Raw genomic sequence first — 16506 nt, forward strand, 5'->3', positions numbered from 1 at the left:
TCATCCTATATACTGGAGTGATCAGCATTAGAACTGCTTCTGAAGCCAGGAATCAGTGAGCGCCTCGAAGGGCGTCCTGTTTGAATACTGAGCTTGGTTAGCAAGTTAGATTGCTACATACATCGGATACACCCCGTCCTCACATTCATTCAATCCTTTCTTTTCAGGATATTTCTCTTGAGATGTTTCAAGCTATTTATTATTGTCTGAAAACGCCTCTCTATAGTATGAACATCCTGTAGCGAGCCGAAATGGCTAGATAAGCTGCGGATAAATTAGGAGAGAGTTGGATCAAAGCTCCCAATATCAATTTTATTCGCTCCGCAGCCAGTGCTCTAAAAATCCTCTCATACATATTGTGAGCCAGTGAATTCCCGCACATAGACAGCCTCCCAAGCTAAAACGCATATATGTGGTTCATGATGCTCGTGCTGCCCATGGGGTGGATATCCACCTCAATGCTGCACCGTGACCCCTTTCTACTCGAGCCTAACTCGGGGGGAAAAGGGGCAAGAATTTCACCATTGTGCATGGCTAGGATCAACCAGGTATCCAATGTCATTTACATGGAGACAGGCGTTGTCGTTTCGACCTGCCCCAATCAAGAGACCTTTTCAGGGACCCAATCCGCTTTTCCTTGGGCCGGCAGTCTATGTGAGACCGGTGAAAGTCTATAATCAGAACCCGACCCAGTTCATCATTCCATAACATGTTGGCATTCCGTAAGTCATCGTGCACGACTCCCAACATACGGATTTCCTTTTTCGACCGAGAGATCTCACGGTGCAGTGTTGGGCTGCCATTGGCATTTCTTAAATCGCCCCCGCCCCAGCCCATGAGCAGCATATGGCGGATCTCTCCGGCACCGTGGAGAAAGTATACTAATTCCAGGTTGATAGCTCCGAGGAACACAGGGACCGCTGAACCCTGTGCTTTCTGAAGAATTCGGTATATCTCTGCTTCGCGTGAGACAAGTTTCCAAAGCCGGGATGTTGTCCCCTTTCCAACCACAGTGTAGCCGTATGTAGCACAAGTGATTTTGAATGGCGCACCATACGATCCACATTCTCCAAACGGAGTACAATTATGATCTAAGTCATGATCGAGCTGCTGTTTCAATAGATGCACTAGCTTCCCTGCATCAATACGATGCCGATCGCCATTCTGCCCCTGTTGATGAAGATGGACATTTGGGCAACGGCGATCCAATAGACCTTCTTTTTGCTGCAAACCCAATAAACAATTCTGCGTACAGAACATTTCTGTGTGCTGACGGTATTCGCCACTTGAGGGGCTATTATTGTCTGCTGGATGCTCTGATGAGCGATTAGATGGCGAGGACATTATTTGGCCGAAACTTCGCTTCCGACTCTGTGTTGCTGGGCCAGAGTCGGAGTCGGAAGATTCCATAGGGTCACGTAGAACTGCTCTATCCATAGGTGAACAGCCAGCTTGGGATCGGGTAGAGACTCGGCGGCCTTGCTGCGGAGGAGACTGCAATGGAGAAGATGGCAGATATTCAGAGGCTGTTTCCTCTGAACTTGCATATTCTGAGCCTGGAGGGACTTGCTTCAGCTCTTCATTGGGAATCGTTGAATGGATATAATCAAAACTCGTCTCCCAGAGATGTAGCTGAGATCTTGCCGCATTCCGCCATGTTTGACTACGGATTTGGGAAGAAAAGCTCATCAGACAGAGACACAACACCCTGGCGATAGCTGTTTTTGGCCGGAGGAAAGCATCAGGGTCATCAGGATTCACATCCATATTTGGTTCAAAGAGATAGTAATAGAGTGTACTGGGATCATCATACGGAACATGGAGAAGAATCAGAGCAAATCCATTGGTGATATAGGAGTATTCCAGTCCTTGTTGAATCATAACATGATACTCTTGAGTCAAAACTGCTCCAGTCAGCTGTTCTGCGTTGTACTTCAGCTTTTCGTTTGTATCAAGAGGTATCGTGGCCTGAACAACTTCTTCCCAAAACTTCATTGGCCGAAGACCTACTCGGAGGTTCTCAACAGAGAGCTTATGTGGAGGCTTATACTCAACCGTGGTAAGCAAGGCACGAGTGGTGCTGTCCACTCGATGGATACAAAATTGGTCCGGCCTGGGATGTAGTGTACTGGACTCATCCATCGGCTCTGCATCATCATCTGGGTCTTCTAGGGTATTCGTATGGCTGTCGAACATGACCCCTTCGCCAAGCTGAAATCTCTTCTGAGCTTCTGGTATTTTGCATAGCTCTGCTATGATATCATGGACATGGTCTTCCACTGCAATCCGTTCGTAGATCTCTAGATCTCTTTCACTCCGCAACTGTCGACGGGAGAAACGCCGACTGATGCCATGCAGCTCGACAAAGGAGGCAAATAATTGAGGTGCTTCTCCTGCAGCTGGTTGCAGATAAGTGGATACAACATTGTAGATTTCTTGCTGTTGTGTAGGACAATCTGACCACAGACAAAGTTTTGTTGGGCAATATTTCCCAGTGGGTGGTGGAATGTTCCCTTTAGTGGAGTGAGATAGCGTTCCGACTTTTAGAGGCCGAGAGAGTAAATCATGACAAGCCTTCATGAATTCCCAGAGCGTTGTAGGTTGATTGCGCGCCCTCTCCTGTCTCGCTTGGTCCTCTGCCTCCCTTCGGAGTTTCTCTGCCTCTCCCCGTAGCTCCTCTGCCCGTCTTCGTCCCTCCTCTGCTGCGTGGAAGAGAGCCTTGTAATCTAGTGAACCATCGTCAGTCATCGTGGTAAAGTGATGTAGGCCCGAGAAACTTCCGCTAAGTCTGAAGGTGTACGATGGGCAATGCTGAAGGTGGGGTACCCCAACTTAAGAGATTTGTACATGTATTTCTCACTCTGACGGACGCCATGGCGCAGGATCCCCACGATGCTGACTTCCCACGCTCGCTCGACTTGTTACGAAAAGCTATCGGCAAAATCAATTTTCCGACCAAGGCAGCCGCCAAGTTTCAGCTTCAACAGACTGCATCTGGACGGTTCTCATGCAAACTGCAAATGTAAAGAGAAGAAGGAGATAGTTGTAATCACCAATCTGGGATGGCCGTGGACTCTTGTGCTAACCACTTCTTCAAAGCTCGATCCCTGGTGGGTTTGAACCCAGTTCGTTCACTGCCAGCCGGAGGAGGTTCACAGTTCTTACGCCAATATTCAGCTTCAATGTCCACTCTGGAATGACTGGTTACTCCAAGTTCCCTCGGGCCCCGCCAGCTTTGATGTTGTTCCATTCTGTGATCTTGGTAACATTTCCTCGCGTCCACATTTGCTCGTCTACATTTTCCTTGGGAGCTATGCTGCTTGTTGAGACAGACAGCAGATCTAGATCAGATTGAAGAACAGCCTGCCTTCAGAAATTGTATTGACCAACATATCACCCTCTTCCTCTGTCTGCCACCAGAATCTCTGAGCAGCGACGCCTGTATTCTCAAAATCAGCGTTCTCTCAGTCGAAAGTTGCCGGATTTACAAAGTCTACTTTTAAGCACACATATAATTTTTTATAAACGGATCAATTTATAATAGAATCAGCGTGTTGTCAGATACTGTTATAGTATTCTCTAAATATAAAAAAATCAAGAAATACTAAAATAAAATCAAAAAGATTTAAAATGAGAAAAATGTTGCTAAGTTTTGAGAGAATGTATATGCAGTTGGGCTCTCTCAGTACTTTCATAACACCCTCATTTCTGGTGATAATGGTTGTGCATAGAGGCTAGGCATGTTGACCACTTATCCTCTCCAACTCCAGAGATCAGAGAATTATCCACTGCTATACATATATGATCTTCGATTCTACAAAAAAGTCCACTTTTCTTTCATTCTGAATCCTTTCCTATAATATCACTTTCTACAATTGTTTCTTCTATGCCCCTTCCTGCTTTGCTTCTTAATTACTTTATATTTTTTTGTTCACGGTGTAAATCGCGAGAGGAAAGACTGTTGGCAAAATACGAGAAAAATACGAAAGTTCAAGCACGTTATATTAAGGATGAAAACTAGTTTAGGGAGCAAAAACACACCAAAGCCTGTCTAGTCATGCTCAAAATTTTGCAAAAAAGGGAAAATAAGTAAGACAACGTTGCCAACCAACTCGTTCACCCTTTCAAGAAACCCCCATAATACTCATCTAACCACTTACCCGCCTTCCTCCCCAGATCTATCCCCGCTTCCCCATTCTGTCCAACACCTCCACACCTCCAAATACTCCCCACATAGCCATCCGGTCGAACATTGACAATCGCAACCTCATCTCCTGGCACCTTACCCAGCCACTTCTCCGTGCAGCCGCCACCAGGAATGACATCATCAAGATAGAAAGTCCACCGGCTCGCCTGTAACAACGCGGGCAACGAGGTAATTTCCGCATCGCATTTCGCCGTCCGCGTCACAAGCGCGTACGTGAATAGTTTGGACACGGGCGTGTATCTGTCTAACTGAGCGAATTCATCCAGCGGGCCGACGGGGGGTGGATTAACAGCGTAAGATTTGTTAGCACGCATGCTGGCGCGCGAGAGGAAGGATGTCGGTGATTGGATGTAGTTGCACAGACTTTCCAAGAACGCTGTGCCTGCCTGCAGGCTCGGGGTGAACATGTAGATGCGGAACTGGCTGAGGAGTGGGATGTCGAGCTCGATGTCAACGGGGTTTGCGTCGATGAAGCGGGTGACTCGTGCGGGCGTTAGGAGGGCGCCGGGCTTCAGGATGTTGATGGATGAGCCTGGCAGCTGTGGCGCGGAGCTCACCTGGTTGAGGATGTTGGGCGCATATTCTGCTCCGACACCGGAGATGAAGCGGATGTTCTCGTCGAAGTTGCGTGTCAGGGCCTCGTCGCCTTCGCTGAATGCCTTGACGTGTCCGGCATCGAAATCTATGAGGTCTTGGGCGATTTTCTTCCTTTCCGCTTCGTATGTGGCAAGGAGGGAGCGGGGGGCTAGGTCTCGTGCTACCAGGTTGAGCTTCCATGCAAGATTGAAGCTGTCGTGCATGCTAGTGTTGGCGCCTTGGGCCGCAAGGGCAGAATGACAGTGGCCGGCCTAGTTGGGTATGTTAGTACAGTGGAAGGAAATGACGTATCGGGGACAGAGGAATTCACATCTCCAGCGATAAAGATCTGTAGTTCTGCATCTGCGAAGTGATTGGCAACTCGCTGGCTGACGACGTAATTACCAAACCATTCTATTTTCTTGGAGTTAGCTTTTGATCTTCGGGGTGCTGGGGATCGAAAACCTAACCAATGCTCTTCCATTCCAAAGTATACGGTGCCATCGCTTGCCTGGCTCTGCTGATGACATATTCTGGCGTGGCAAGAGATTTATCCATCCGATTACCCTCTGTCGAGCTGAGCTCGACATACAGGCGGGTCATATTCCGCTCCCTCGGGATCCAGAGAATGGAACCAGCATGATGTGTACGGACAGCAACTTTGCTCCACAGGTCCGGAAAATCCGTGTTAATGACACCTAATTGACACCATCTTCGTTAGAAGAAAGACAATAAAAGGAGTTATACACGGATATCAGACATGTCACATACCGTCCAACACTCCCCACGACGCATTGGTCATTTCGCCAATCAACTTGGCTTCGGGTATGAAGGGTCTAACTTTCGAATGTGCACCGTCACATCCTATGAGATAATCTGCCTCCATAGTCTGGGGTACCTTGGTCGTGGCGTCTTCATAGATAACATGCATTTTCCCGTCTGCAGCTGATCTTGAACATTCGATGAACGGACTGCTGCGCGAAACAAAAACGCCGCGCTGCTCCATGTCTTGGATCAGAACATCCTCTATCATCCCCTGATGCGCTAGAAGGACAAATGGATTTGACGCCCCGACATGGTCTGGGTAATGGCTCTGGCGACTAGTCCGGTGAAGAGGCTTGTCCACCGTAGATTCCTAGGGGAAATGTTAAAAATAAAATGTCCATTGGTTTCTTGGAGAGTGTCGCAGCTATATGAAACCCACCCAGAAAGATATATCGTAGACTTTCACTCCTTTTCTCAGAAGGTCATCAGCAAGTCTGAGTTGCTTGAAAGTTTCGATGGTTTTTGGTTGCATTCCATCAGCCTTGCCCGTCGATGTTTTGTCTGGCCTGTCATCCAATATAGTAGTTTTGATTCCGTATCGGACTAGGTTTGATCTGTCTTCCTCCCGTCAGTGTCAAGACCATGAACAATCTAGACCTCCAACGCGTAGAAAAGTTGAAGAGAGGGTGGCCTAAACGAATGATAAATTTTCACATACGCAAGCATCAGTCCTGACGGACCTGCACCCACAACTGCTACCGTTGTGGTTGGTGGCGGAGTGTGCAGGCCGCCATGATCGTCCATGAATCCTACACCATCAGCGCTGGGTCCCATCTTGAGTTTTCTTGGAGGAGTTACTGAATGCGCTCTTTTCATGATAGAAGAACGCAAGCAACTTGTCGGAATATATTCAAACGAGTAATCCTCCAGAGATGATCACGCCACATGCTATACTATTGGGTTTCTGCACTCCAACTTGCCTCAACAGGAACGAAGGTCATGGTCTCCCCACTTCCAGTTTGCCGTTGTCCGAGAAGATTGTTGCTCACTGTAATTGCCCGCAGCTGTTCTGTAAATTCGGGTTGCTCGCAGCGGACCACGACCCACGACAGCAGTGGCGGTTGGCGCTAAGAGGCGCCGGAAGCAGGGGACGATTTAGTTAAGCCCTTTTTGTCGTCGTGAAGCTAAATCTAATCTAAGAAACCACCCCCATTTTTGGATACGGCAATACCAGGCCATTACACGGTCATAACCGTAACGATATGCAGCCGTATCATTACATACCATACACAGCTAACAATACATACATGATCCTTCGGGTTCACGCTGCCTCGGCAATTTCGCCCATCTCGTATCGCATCTTTGTAGTAGACATGGAAATATGAGTCCCCGCACGCGCCCGAGATTGGGACGGGTATCCCAATGCTGGAGCTCAGATGAATCTGGTCCTCATAGTATGGGTTATGGGGCCCTGATGCCAAACTTGAGATAAACCAGACCACAGGAAACTAGTCGCAGTCAGACACAATGGGTGCTCTGGAACCGTGGCAGGAAATCGTCGCGCAAAAAAGGCGGCTCAGGGATGCGGCATTGAAGCCCTATCTCGTCGAAGATATTCACCTAAGGTCCGAGAGAGTGGCCAATGTTGCGGATAGATCTCGCATTGAACCTCAGGCTGCTCAGGCCATCACTGAAATCGACAGCATTGAGCAACTGCATGAATCCATTTGCCGGGGAGAATTCACTGCTGAGGATGTCACGCTGGCATACATCAAAAGGTTCGACTTGCTCTTCTTATCCGAAGCCCCTCGCGCTTAACGTTTACGTTAAAGAGGGATAATTTTTCATTCTCTTCTGGATTTCATCTCTGACCCAGAATCACAGAGCAACGGTCGCACATCAACTGGTTAGTACCTGCGATGGTATATCACATTTGAAATGAGCTACCGTCGCTGATAGAAATTCTCCCAACGAGCGGGGGAATATCGTATGCATGTAGACGAATGCTCTCACCGAAATAGTATTCGAAGAGGCACTTGAGCAAGCCAGGGAACTCGACAGATCGTTCAAAACAACAGGGAAGGTCAGGGGACCGCTTCATGGAGTGCCCGTCACGTTAAAGGACCAGTTTAACATCAAAGGTGTCGATACGACACTGGGATATGTAGGGCGTTCATTCTGCCCGGCGGCAGAAGATGCCGTTCTGGTGCAGATTCTGAAAAGCCTGGGAGCTATCATCATCGCAAAGACAAATTTAAGCCAGAGTATCATGGTACGTATGTGCTGTGAATAATAATGTTGATTTGCTATCAAACCAGAGTCCCGCTTTTAACACACGGCTCTAGTGGTGTGAAACTGAAAACCCCCTTTTCGGCCTGACGGTGAATCCACGCAACTCTAAATTTACCTCTGGAGGCTCGACGGGAGGAGAGAATGCGTTACTGGCCCTCCATGGCTCAATTCTAGGAATAGGAACGGATATTGGCGGCAGTATTCGCATTCCCCAGAACATGGTAGGCTTATATGGGCTGAAGCCGAGTGTAAGTTCATCGATTCATACTCACCACCTAGCCCACCGCCTATATCTGCGTTCTAACAACTCAAATTAACCAGAGCGGCCGCTTTCCCTACTATGGCGTCCCCGTCTCGACGGAGGGTCAAGAACACGTCCCATCCTCCGTAGGCCCCATGACACGCGATCTCCCCTCGATAATATACGTTACCAAACACCTCGCCAACTCGCAGCCATGGACGCTCGACCCACGCTGCGCCCCCCTCCCCTGGCGCAACGAGATATTCACCGAAATCCAGTCCCGCCCTCTGATAATCGGCCTCATCGTCGACGACGGCGTCGTAAAAGTCCACCCACCAATCCAGCGCGCTCTGCACGAACTATCCGCCAAACTCCAAGGCGCTGGCCACGAAGTCATCCCCTGGAAAACAGACGGTCACCAAGAATGTGTCGATATCATGGACGCGTATTACACCGTGGATGGCGGCGAAGATATCCGCAACGACGTCATGGTTGCAGGCGAGCCGTTCCTCCCGCACGTCGAGAAGCTCGTGAACAAGGGCAAGGCAATCTCCGTCTACCAGTACTGGCAGCTGAACAGGCGCAAGGTCGCGGTGCAGAAGGGGTATTTGGATAAATGGAACCGGACGCGTGCGCCCTCGTCGAATCGGACGGTGGATGTACTGCTTACGCCGACCATGCCGCATGTTGCTGTGCCGCACCGTTGTTGCCGCTGGGTTGGGTATACGAAGGTGTGGAACTTTTTGGATTACACGGCGCTGACCTTTCCTGCTGGCAAGGTTTGCAAGGAGAAGGATAAACTTCCTGTGACGCCTTATGAGCCGCGGAACGAGCTTGATGAGTGGAATTGGGGATTGTATGATGCTGACTCGATGGCGGGATATCCAGTTAATCTGCAGATTGTGGGGAAGAAATTGGAGGAGGAGAAGGTCTTGGGTGCAGCTGTGGTGATTGAAAAGGTTTTGCGGGGAGTGTAGAGTTGGCTTTTGAATATGTATTAGACTATGATAAGGGAAGGGGATGTGAGTTAAGAGTTGGAAGAGCCTGTTTCATCGTAGAGTGGCTATATGGAGAAATTAGAAAGAAAGCAAAGCAATTTAAAGCAGAACAGCAAACCAGGCTGAAGAATAAGTCTTCAAATCATCCGTGGTCTAGCCATAACTTCCACCTGAATCCATACGCATGCCATCTTTCCCGTTTGCTACCACTTCGTGACGCCGCCATCCACGCAAATATCTTGCCCAGTCATATATGAACTAGCATCACTTGCCAGGAACACACAAGCACCTCTAATATCATCAGGCTCCGCCAACCGATGGTTCATGATGTCGGTCTTCCACTTTTCAGTGAGATGAGAGAACTATCAAAAAGACGTTAGATCCAGCATGGGCTGACTGAGGAAATGACCGGTTGAATCGACTTACTGCAGCTGTCATCTCTGTCCGAACATATCCAGGAGATACCGAGTTAACTCTGATACCCTGCGTGAGTAGTAAATAGTTAAACGAAATCAGCTTCCATTGTCCCAAAATTGAGCATAAAAGAGGGAGGGAAAAGGAAAAAGAAAAAGGAGAGAATAACATACATAAGGCACCAACTCCTTCGCAATAGCCGGACACATAGCCTTTACCGCACCCTTGCTCCCACAGTACGCTGAGCTATTCTGATCTTTAATCGCCATGTAGCTCGCAATGCTCGCCACCAGCACGATACTGCCGCACTTGGTCCCGTTGGCAATCATCTGCTTCGCCGCCAACTGCGCCGTGAAGAACAGCCCCATGACATTTGTGTCCAGCAACTCCCTGTGCGCTTCGTACGTGTATTCTAGGAACGGCAGATGTCTGTTTATGCCCGCGCAGGGCACGCAGATGTCCAGCTTGTTGTCGAAGTCTGCGCTGAACTGGGCGAAGCCAGCTTCTAAGGACTCTTTGGAGCTGACATCGACTCTGTGTTGCAGTTGAAATTGGCGGGACGGGATGTGACTTCTCGTTAGTTATTCCGTTTTATTCATTTTACTTTTTTTGGGACATCATTGGGGGAATTAGTAGACTTCTAATGGTGTTTTAGGGATATGTCTCACTTGTAGAACGCAGTTTTGACGCCATAGTTACTGGCGATACTATGGAAGCCTTCGGTCTGATCTATTATGTCGAAGACAGCAACGTCTGCTCCAGCTTCCGCGAGGCCCTCAGCAAAGGATAGACCGCAGCCTCGTGCACCACCTGTTACCAGAGCCGTACGACCTTTAAGGGAGAACTGGATTAATTATTTTGAATTACATTAGTTAGGCATGGTAGTGTCTTTACGGATGAGGTGGCACGGCTGGTGAAGGGGAATTCAGGAAATTGGTGGGGTCTTACTCTAGACATAATTGAGGTGGTTGAAGCAGAAACGGCAGCGGAAGAACAGCGATTGTATAAGATTAAGGTGCAAACAGGTGTGGTTTTTGCTGTCTGTTGTCCGGCACAGTGATAACTACTAAGTTACTAGTATCCAGAAGTATTCAAAGACCGGGAAGCTAGCTGCCCCTCGTCGTGCCGTCATCAAATACTATGTCGAGCAAGTCTCACGGAAGGCTTCATTCTTTCCACAATGCAATCCACCTCCGGCACTACGGAGGAGGAGCTGCAACGGATAACGAATATTCCATCGACGTCTCGCAGTATGCCGTGGACGTAACTATTTGACAAATGATGCACCGATTGCGGGGCGCTTCAGCCATTGAACCATACCCCCACTTCTCGACCAGCCCAAGTCCTAAGCCCTAATCAATTATCGTCGCCGCAGAAGGCCACAGTGTTCCCCCTCCTCTTGAAACTGATGCTCAAACAGCGACATCTGGATGGCCCGCTAGGGGTGTATTCAAAGTGTGCTGTTTGTTCCAAGAGTTGGCACAGAGTAATTGGTTTTTGCAGCCAAGGATTCTTTCTACTAATACTGCGTTGATAGGATCTTATATCTAGCTCTGAGTTCATCCTTGAAGGAAATTATACATTCTTTTGCATTAAACATATCTGCAGTACGACGTGTATCTCCTACGAACCAGCGTGATGGGTAAAAAGCGAGTTCTCGTGGGCTACGGCGTTGACATCGATGCTGTCGCTGGCTGGCTTGGGTCGTACGGTGGTGAAGATAGCACAAACGATATCAGTCGAGGTAAAACCAGAGAGATTACTCCCAACAGCCCCATTCCACCCTCTGCATGTTGGCTACGTCCTTCTTCTAACACATCTTCGCAGGCCTCTGGGCGGGCACAATCGGCGTCCGCCGCCTCCTGAAACTCTTCGACAAATACAATATCAAAGCCACCTGGTTCATCCCGGGACACTCCCTGGAAACATTCCCAGAAGAATGCGCCATGGTGCGCGATGCGGGTCACGAAATCGGTCTCCACGGCTATTCCCACGAGAACCCGTCTGACATGACGCCGGCACAGCAACGCGACGTCCTCGACAAGACCTACCGCCTCCTGACAGACTTTTGCGGCAAGCCACCCAGGGGCATCGTTGCGCCCTGGTGGGAGACGAGCGCTGAAGGCACCGACCTGCTGCTCCGCTACGGCATTGAATATGACCATTCGATGGCGCATCATGATTGCCAGATGTACTGGCTGCGGACGGGAGATACATGGACAAAGATTGATTATACGAAGAAGGCAAAAGACTGGATGAAGCCGTTGGTAAAGGGCCAGGAGACGGGACTTGTGGAGATCCCGGGGAGCTGGTATATTGACGATTTGCCGCCGATGATGTTTATTAAAAACTCACCGAATAGTCATGGATGGACGAATCCGAGGGATATAGAGGATATTTGGAAGGTGGTTTTCTCTTGCCTCCCCCTCCTCCCCTTCCGGTTCAGCACCGGCGGGAAGATCTTGGTCAGTATCTAACGCCTTGTTTGTACAGGACCATTTCGACTATTTCTACCGTGAATACGATGAGTTTATCTTCCCTATGACGATTCACCCTGACGTCTCTGGACGGCCACATGTACTACTCATGCATGAACGGTAATGTTTATTTTTATTTTGTTTTATTTTATGTTTCTGTCCCTGCTGAACGCTGACAACATGCATTTTCCCACAGCATTATCGAGCACATTAACAAGCACGAGGGGGTGGAATGGGTGACATTCGAACAAATGGCGGACGATTTCAAGAGCAAAAATCCCGCCCCAGCAGGAGCAAAGATGCCAGCGCCACGAGGGGAGATTCTCAAGACGCCACCGTTGAATTGACCGTCCATACAAAACAAACTTAACTTGGACCGTGCTTGGAGCGATAGCGATCCTATCAGAGTGTGATTAGTTAAGAAAGTCCGTAGATTAGTTTTTTTTATTCTAGTGTTTTTTTTTGTTTTGTTTTTGCCCCGGCTATCCTACTACTTCCTCCATTAACTTCCCCGCACCAGCAGCGACGTCATACAAGTTCAAGCTTAATTAGAGTTCGATTTTGCGGGGTTGGTATTCGGGTGTAAATTACATACAGACCCCCCTCCCCCATTCTTGGATCTGTGCGTATCGGCCGTATGCATGCAAACGCATTGCCAAAAGTGTAAGCTACGTATGTATGTACCGTACCGTATTGTACGATATTTACTCTACGTATCTTCTTTGAGCGGGTTAACCTCCACTCTCTCGTTGCCTTGTCTGGGCTTATTCGTGGGCGAGCAGAACACCTGCATTAATTACCACGGATCATTGCCCGCACAGTTGTGGCTTGTCGAGATATGGCCACGGCGGGCTGTGAGCTGGCAAATCGAGCAAGCTTGCCCAAAGGTTGGCGCGCGCTCTCTTTCCGGAAGGCTTAGTTAGGGAACAAAAAGCTGACAAGAGGAAGCAAAGAGGGTTTTTGCTTTTAAGATATTATCTTCCCTTAAGCGGCGTTAGGAGCTACAGTTTAGCCAAAGCATCTAATATAAAACTCTACTTGCCCTGCCAGGCCTGTTTTGCTTGCCGTTGGAGGCTACAGGTATCGTGGCAAGTGGGTTTATTTTTTTAAATTGGGAAATCCCGCCCCTCCGGTTGCTGGTTTGTCGGATCTTCAGAAACGGATGATAGGAGTAACGTGAACAGGAGTTTTTGAAAAAACATCTTTTCCAGGACCTGTAGCGCTCTATCTCCGTGCAATCATGTCTCCCATACCTATCAAACATGTGCAACACCGCGAGGAATCCTGTAAACTAAAGGTTCGTTATCCCAACTCCCTCCTATCCTTCCCTCCCCTCGCTCTTCAACCCTCCAAGAAACCAAACAATATCGCCTTCTAACAAAAACCCGCTCAGGTCGTTATCGTCGGTGCCGGCCTCGGTGGCCTCGGTGCCGCCATCGCGTGCCTCCTCGCCGGCCACAGCGTCAAAGTTCTCGAATCCGCCCACCAGATCGGCGAGGTGGGCGCCGGCATCCAAGTGCTTCCCAACAGCTCCCGCGTCCTGACCTCCTGGGGCCTGTCGGAGCGGCTATTTAAATACGCCACATGGCCGCGCCAGTGCAACTTCCGCCACTGGAAGGGTGAAATCATCTCCTCGATGAACTTCCACGAGTCCCAGTCCCGGTTCCCGGGGACATGGTATGGCGATTTCCACCGCGCGTCGCTGCACAAGTGCCTCATGGAGCGGGCGATTGAGCTCGGCGGCGTGCTGCAGTGCAATTCTAAGGTCGTGGATGTAGTTGTGAGTGCGGACGGGACGACGGTGACGGCCGTTATGGAGGATGGGAGGAGGGAGGAGGGGGATTTGCTGATCGGTGCTGACGGGGTGTTTAGTCGGCTGTCAGAGATCCTGCTGGGGAGACCGAATCCGCCAACTAAGACGGGGGATTTGGCGTATCGGTTGCTGCTGTCGACGGAGGAGATGATGAAGGATCCGGAGCTGAGGCCGTTTGTGGAGGAGCCGCAGGTCAATTATTGGTTGGGCCCCGACGCGCATGCAGGTAACTCATGGCCCTTATGATTTGTGTTGGCTTTCATGAGAATATATGATGGTGACTTTGCGGATAGTGAACTATGTCCTGCGAGGGGGTGAGCTCTTCAACATGGTTCTCCTAGTACCGGACGATATTCCCGACGACGGCGCTTCAACGGTAGAAGGCAACGTAGAAGAGATGTGTGCAGCATTCAAAGGCTGGGATCCAAGGTGCGTCAAAAGTTGCTTGCCTGAGATTTTTTCCAAAACATTTACCTCCTCTTCCTCCTAACCCGTAAACCCCATAGAATCGAGAAACTCCTTAGGCTTTGCAAATCCGTCTACAAATGGCGCCTCTGCTACCGCCTGGGTGAACATGACTGGTCTCATCCATCAGGCTCATGGACTCTGCTCGGGGACGCAGTGCACGCCACTCTCCCTTATCTTGCATCGGGGTAAATATGATTTACTAATAGCACCTTATTCCCGAACCAAAACCACACACACACACATATATATATATAACCTAGAATATCCCTAACACTAATCCACCCCCACAGCGCCGGCATGTCCTTCGAAGACGGCTGCGTTCTAGGAGAATGCCTATCCCGCCTCCCCAACTCGCCCAACATCGACAAAAAGTCACCTGCCTTCCTCGCGCAAAAACGCCATGCGCTAGCGGTGTACGAAACGTGTCGCAAGTCGCGGACGCAGATGATTGTCTCACGCAGCAACTTGCAGCAGTATTTGTATCACCTGCACGACGGGCCGGAGCAGGAGGAGCGGGATCGCAGGATGCGCATGCAGCCCACCGAGGAAGGGGAGGCGTTGGCGTGGAGAGATCCTGGGCTCGCGCCGAAATTGTTAGGGTATGAATGTGAGAAGGATGTAAGTTCCCTTTTTTACCCTACGGACACAATGGAGAGATCCAATTCTGTACCGGTGGCTCAATCTAATAAATCAAATTGAAATAGGTCGAAAAGCACTGGAACGTCGTATCCGTCTCATTGTCCAACGCGAAAGCTCAAAGGTCCGAGGACTCACGTCTTTGAAGTGATAGGAATTCGATGGGATGCTACATGTAAGGGGAAAGCGACCATCAGAGTGTGTATGCCAGAGAGAGGCCGGTGGCTTGTTCGGGACGATACATAGATGCCGGACACATATGTAGATGATCTAGATTTTCTTAATAAGAACTGGATGGTTTCTAGACTTTCGGGCATCGTAGCGGTCATGCTCTGCTACGTTGGAGATATTGGGCGTGGATGGGAGTAGACAAGCAGTGTGTGCGCGGGCAAAGGCAAAAAGTAAAGAGAGACGAAGAGGCCCGGGGGAAGCCTGTGGTCCTGGGGATTTAAATACTTTTTCGGGGTTTCAATTACGTTTCGGAGTTTTCAATATGTTGATATTCTCATAGTGGGGTTCTCTTTCTGGAAACAAAATATTGGCATTAGACCACCTAAGTGCTGGTTGGTATTAATTGGTATCGTTATTTGCAACAGCACCAGCGTTGTGGCTCTGCGAGAGAGATAGGTGCCGTGATTGCATCATGAAGTGCTTCCAACAGTTCCACACCTGATGCGTATTGGTGGTTCGGCCAGCGAGCTGAGAGAAATAACGAGACAGCGAAAAAATGCAGTTAATCATATGGATCATTTCTGAAAGTTAGCAGACTGCTACGTTGGCTTCTTCAGCATCATACGAACCCCATTCTGTCAGACACTCAATTAGCTGTTGGATCCAGGCCGGCATGGACGCGGCCCCACTTCTTTGAGCACTCAGAATTCTCGTCAATGCTTAGCCCATAGAGATCACTGAATGATTAAGAGCGGATGCTGGATGGTTGAGAGATGGGTTGTGGAACAGACAACCCAGCACGGAGTGCTAGATGTTCTACGGAGGGGAGTAGGTGTTTCCGAAGACCATACATGCTTAAGCGGATTTCAAATGCCCTTAGCTTCGGGTCACCATCTGTGGAGAGTCCAAGAAAACCTGGTAATATGATCTCAGTCCCCGAAATCCGAACATTCCGTAAGATGATAGGACTGTCTGCGGACCACGGCAGTCAATTGTCTTGTCTGTCGATGAGCGGATACCGTGATTTTGCGTGTAGCTTCACCTCTGTCCCCTCCAACACGAGGTGTATGAAACGGCAGTCACCCACTCTATAAATGTGCCTAGAGCAAGACCTCTCATTTATCATTGTGTAGCCAGCGATTGCCACCATGAGTTGTTTTGGCTTCTCATGAATATTGACAGGGACGTAGCATTCTGGGCGCGGGCAAAGAACACACATTGTGATCCAAGCTCTACAGATAGTTGAACACATGAAGCTAGCAGCATGCTGAATGCTGACTGACATGGTATATACAACTCGCGCATATCAAGCGAGCTGCACCAGCGTCCCTTTGGACACTATCATATCTGGATGACTAGAGTTCACTAATCGGCACAATGCCTCTCCAGTAGTTGTGCTTTTTGTCTGATCGGCCTCCACTCAGCTATTTGGCAATCAAACCAACTCT

General features: G+C 49.3%; 6 protein-coding genes across 6 annotated transcripts; 3 read left to right on the plus strand and 3 right to left on the minus strand.

Moving 5' to 3' along the window:
- Positions 1–558: 558 nt before the first annotated feature.
- On the minus strand, positions 559–2748 carry HCBG_09168 (uncharacterized protein; the record flags this gene model as incomplete). The annotated part of the gene is made up of 1 exon (XM_045436217.1): positions 559–2748. One exon carries the CDS (start codon positions 2746–2748, stop codon positions 559–561), a length of 2190 nt encoding a protein of 729 aa, XP_045283084.1.
- A 1225-nt stretch (positions 2749–3973) lies between these two features.
- HCBG_09169 (FAD binding domain-containing protein) lies at positions 3974–6595 on the minus strand (the record flags this gene model as incomplete). Its single annotated transcript, XM_045436218.1, has 6 exons — positions 3974–5055; positions 5115–5197; positions 5254–5481; positions 5555–5918; positions 5988–6162; positions 6267–6595. 6 exons carry the CDS (start codon positions 6422–6424, stop codon positions 4117–4119), a joined length of 1947 nt encoding a protein of 648 aa, XP_045283085.1.
- Positions 6596–7051: 456 nt separating this feature from the next.
- Positions 7052–9058, plus strand: HCBG_09170 (acetamidase; the record flags this gene model as incomplete). The annotated part of the gene is made up of 5 exons (XM_045436219.1): positions 7052–7326; positions 7433–7454; positions 7548–7820; positions 7894–8088; positions 8162–9058. The coding sequence occupies 5 exons, from the start codon at positions 7076–7078 to the stop codon at positions 9056–9058; spliced, it is 1638 nt and encodes a 545-aa protein (XP_045283086.1).
- A 224-nt stretch (positions 9059–9282) lies between these two features.
- Positions 9283–10450, minus strand: HCBG_09171 (short-chain dehydrogenase/reductase SDR; the record flags this gene model as incomplete). Its single annotated transcript, XM_045436220.1, has 5 exons — positions 9283–9441; positions 9506–9562; positions 9667–10027; positions 10162–10337; positions 10361–10450. The coding sequence occupies 5 exons, from the start codon at positions 10448–10450 to the stop codon at positions 9283–9285; spliced, it is 843 nt and encodes a 280-aa protein (XP_045283087.1).
- A 681-nt stretch (positions 10451–11131) lies between these two features.
- Positions 11132–12317, plus strand: HCBG_09172 (polysaccharide deacetylase; the record flags this gene model as incomplete). The annotated part of the gene is made up of 4 exons (XM_045436221.1): positions 11132–11237; positions 11321–11898; positions 11987–12090; positions 12167–12317. The coding sequence occupies 4 exons, from the start codon at positions 11132–11134 to the stop codon at positions 12315–12317; spliced, it is 939 nt and encodes a 312-aa protein (XP_045283088.1).
- An 893-nt stretch (positions 12318–13210) lies between these two features.
- On the plus strand, positions 13211–15377 carry HCBG_09173 (FAD binding domain-containing protein; the record flags this gene model as incomplete). Its single annotated transcript, XM_045436222.1, has 6 exons — positions 13211–13267; positions 13364–14009; positions 14077–14212; positions 14290–14436; positions 14542–14869; positions 14956–15377. The coding sequence occupies 6 exons, from the start codon at positions 13211–13213 to the stop codon at positions 15031–15033; spliced, it is 1392 nt and encodes a 463-aa protein (XP_045283089.1).
- Between the last annotated feature and the right edge of the window lie 1129 nt (positions 15378–16506).

The sequence above is a fragment of the Histoplasma capsulatum genome, assembly GCF_000150115.1.
Source record: "Histoplasma capsulatum G186AR genomic scaffold supercont2.22, whole genome shotgun sequence".
Taxonomy (NCBI): domain Eukaryota; kingdom Fungi; phylum Ascomycota; class Eurotiomycetes; order Onygenales; family Ajellomycetaceae; genus Histoplasma; species Histoplasma capsulatum.